A 4100-nucleotide genomic window follows, 5' to 3' on the forward strand; every position below is an offset into this window, starting at 1 on the left:
GGTACTCCAAGTGGCATCGATCGCGTACAATATTCAACTGTATATCAGGTATGTATTGCAGATAGGTACTTAAGTTTAAATTTTACAGTAATAGTTTAAATGTTTCAGCCATTATCAACAAATTTAATATGGATCGTACGTGATCATACCTAAAAAATAGTGTGTAGAGTCGTGTATTCATAGGGATGATATTGTTCACATAATATCTGAAGGGAAAAATTATGTCAGCGTAAAAACATATAATTTGGTTGAACTGTGTGTAATGACTATGTCGTAGGCATATAGTCAAATCAGGCATTTTATTAAATGCCTAGGCATATAGTCAAAAAATTTAATGTTTATGCAATTTCACTATCCGCCTAGACATTTAGTCAAATGCCTAGTCATTTCATTAAATTACTAGGCATTTAACTAAATGACTATTTCATGCCAGGCAAATAATAAAAAAACATTTTGTATTATTTTAAAAATTTAAATATATTTTCTATCAGTTATTTATTGCTATTTTATATATAAAAAAAGCTGTGTATTATTTATTAATATGAAAAACACGTAGGTATATGAAATAATATGTTTAATTGTGTGTTAATTATTATTTAGTATTGTTATATTGTATAGCATATATAGTCAGTATAGTCTATAGCACGAGTAGTGAGTACTGAGTACTATATATTCTTATTAAATAAAAATAAAAGTTCCATTGGTTTTTACCTTGGAAAATTAACGTGGGTTGTATTAGAACCTTATCTATATTGATTATTGAGTACCATGGGACAAATTATAATCTTAACGATTATAACGATAAAAATATGACGTTACGGAAAAAGATACAGAACATGCGATTGAATTGTACAATAATTTAGTTTAGTACGTCTATTACGTTTACGTAAATCGTATGTAGTGTGATCGTGATTGCATGTAATATTGTAACATAAGTATACCTATTGACATTTTTTGTATATTTAAAATTTTGATTGTTTTTATTTGTATTTTAAAATATAATATAATGTCACACAGTGTATTGTTTTATGAAAAATTAAAATCAATTTACGACAACCAAGATAAAAAAAAGTCATGGAGTCAGGAAGACTACGACAAAGCTCTAAACGAAATCAATGATGCGAAATTGAATCCAGGTAAAACTAAAACTCAAAACCAATATTATTTATGCCGTAAATATGATCTGATTGAAGTAGGAAATGTTAAACATATAATTTTAAAACCAAAAACTAAAACCGAAAATATTATTTATGTTGTACCATATGAAAACTATTTTGAAAAAATCGAAGAAAGTCATAAAGCGACTGGTCATGGTGGAAGGGATAAAGTTGAGCAGAATTTAAAAAATAAATACAATATTCCTCGAATAGCAATCCAAATATTTATTAATTTGTGTACAACTTGTAACAAAAAAAAATCAAAACCTTGTAAAGGCGTCGTTATAAAACCAATATTATCGGCAGATTTTAATTCAAGAGGGCAAATTGACCTTATTGATTTCCAATCAACACCCGATGGAAATTTTAAATGGGTCATGAACTATCAGGATCATGCAACCAAATATTTATATCTTCGACCACTTACTTCAAAACGAGCTACCGAAGTTGCACACGAACTTTTAAAAATTTTTTTGGAACAAGGAGCACCTCAAATACTTCAGTCTGATAATGGGCGAGAATTTACAGCGAAAATAATTGAAGAATTGGCAGAATTGTGGCCTGAATGTAAAATAGTACATGGGCGGCCACGTCACCCTCAGAGTCAGGGATCTGTAGAAAGATCAAATCAAGATGTTGAAAACATGTTACGAGCTTGGGTCGTAGACAATAAAAGTACCAAGTGGTCAATCGGAGTTTATTTTGTACAATGGCAAAAAAACATTTCACATCATCGAATTTTAGGTCGTTCGCCATACCGTGCCTTGTTTGGCACTGAACCGAAGGTAGGTCTTAGTTCTACAAACTTACCTGCCGAAATTATTCAAAAATTATCAAGTGAAGAAGATTTTGAAAATATTTTACGAGACAATTCAGAACATAATTTTGACAATATACCTTCAAAGAAAAAAAAATATTGTGACATAAATAATATCTGCAGTGTTTGTGAAAAATCAGGTAGTGAACTCCAATGTACTATATGTAAAAGAAATATTCATTCTGATAATTGCAGCTATTCTATGAATAATATTAACGATACTGAAAATATTTGTCTGCTATGTAATAATGAAAAACAGATAAAAGTTAACCGCATTGAATCTTACAAACGACAAACAATAGCAGCTAAAAAAATGGCGGAAAATAGTGAAAAACTATTTAAAGAACTAAAGGTTGGCGATCAAATAGTTCTAAGTGTTCCAAAAGTAGACCGAGGACCTCTGGATAGTCAAAATATAAATGGGTTAGTGATAGACATTCGGAACGGCGTTTACCAAATTGGCACAGAAGTTGGTATAATAAAAAATTGGTGTTCAAGAGAAGAACTTCAACTAGTGTTAAATAATGGTTTAGAAGACAACAAAATACAAAAAGACAAATTCGTGTCCATACGTGAAGCAGTAGCAAACTTATCAATTTTCAACGGTCAAGGTTTTGTTAAATGTCAATGTCAATCAGGAAAGCGGCAATGTCAAACCAATAGGTGCTTATGTTTTAAGAAAAATCTTAAATGTTCCAGCAAATGCCACCAAATAACAACATGTGACAACAAGTAATGAGTAACAAAAACTTGTAATTATAATATAACTTTTTTATTTATTTTTTATTATTTCATTTTTAAAACAATAGTAATAGTTGACACAATGACACAAAATTAAACATATTATTTCATATATACCTACGTGTTTTTCATATTAATAAATAATACACAGCTTTTTTATATATAAAAATATAATATAATATAATATAACTGATAGAAAATATATTTAAATTTTTAAAATAATACAAAATGTTTTTTTATTATTTGCCTGGCATGAAATAGTCATTTAGTTAAATGCCTATAGTCATTTAATTAAATGACAAGGCATTTGACTAAATGTCTAGGCGGATAGTGAAATTGCATAAACATTAAATTTTTTGACTATATGCCTAGGCATTTAATAAAATGCCTGATTTGACTATATGCCTACGACATATATATATAGGACGTCTGACCTATACCTATACTGCCCTCCTAGTGGAACAAGCAGTATCTCCAATAATTGAATTGTTGGGAAAATGAGTTTTTCGATTTCTTTGTTTTTCACCATAAAATCATTATTTTTACCCACTTTTTTTAAAAATGAATTATTAGTGATAGGCATCCTTAATTTTTTGAATATTTTTTTTTGTACTTAGATCATTATTTTTGTTTTTTTTTCATTCTTAAGGAGATACTGCATTTTTATCTAGTATTATCGTGTATTAAAAGAAAAATAAACTTTTAAAATGCAGTATCTCCATAAGGAAACTTTTTATTATAGATGGTACACATTCATATGAATTAAAATTTATTTCCTGAATTAGTGTACAATGCACATTCCACCTATTGAAATATCACACTAATAAATAAAATAAAATAATGTTAATTGCATTTGTATGTTTATCTTAGTAAATTTAATTATTCAAATTAAAAAAAAATGCATATAAAAGTTTGTGTTTACTGATAAAATATGATAGTAATAGTTAATACAAATATTAAAATAATGATAACCACATAATAATTGAAGTTAGTACCAAGGTTAGGTCTGTCTATCTGACAAATCTCAATAAATGCTTTTGACCAAAACATTTGGTAAATGGCGTGTATGACTGTCATACAACTGTATCTAGACACGAGCATTCACTGATTAAAAAATAAAGTGGACATACTGCAAATCCGTTTTAGATAAGATTACTAGGTAAATATGCAGTATTTACATTGAGAAATTATTATACTAGTAAAATAAGCAGTATCTCCATTGGATATACTGCTTTATTCTCTAGGAAATGCTATATGCATGTACATACTGCGTATTTCCCTAGTATTTGACAATAAATTGGTCGATACGACATTTTATAATGCATTTTAAAGGCATTTTTAGTGGAGTTACGTTGTTTTTCATAAGGAAAAAAAGAAGCGGAATT

At 28.4% G+C, this 4100-nt stretch overlaps 1 protein-coding gene across 1 annotated transcript; it reads left to right on the forward strand.

Moving 5' to 3' along the window:
- The first annotated feature begins 1534 nt into the window (after positions 1–1534).
- LOC103308019 (KRAB-A domain-containing protein 2-like) lies at positions 1535–2710 on the forward strand. The gene is made up of 2 exons (XM_008180625.1): positions 1535–1942; positions 2234–2710. The coding sequence occupies exons 1-2, from the start codon at positions 1535–1537 to the stop codon at positions 2708–2710; spliced, it is 885 nt and encodes a 294-aa protein (XP_008178847.1).
- Positions 2711–4100: the final 1390 nt, after the last annotated feature.

Source organism: Acyrthosiphon pisum, chromosome A1 (assembly GCF_005508785.2).
Source record: "Acyrthosiphon pisum isolate AL4f chromosome A1, pea_aphid_22Mar2018_4r6ur, whole genome shotgun sequence".
In the NCBI taxonomy this organism is placed as follows: domain Eukaryota; kingdom Metazoa; phylum Arthropoda; class Insecta; order Hemiptera; family Aphididae; genus Acyrthosiphon; species Acyrthosiphon pisum.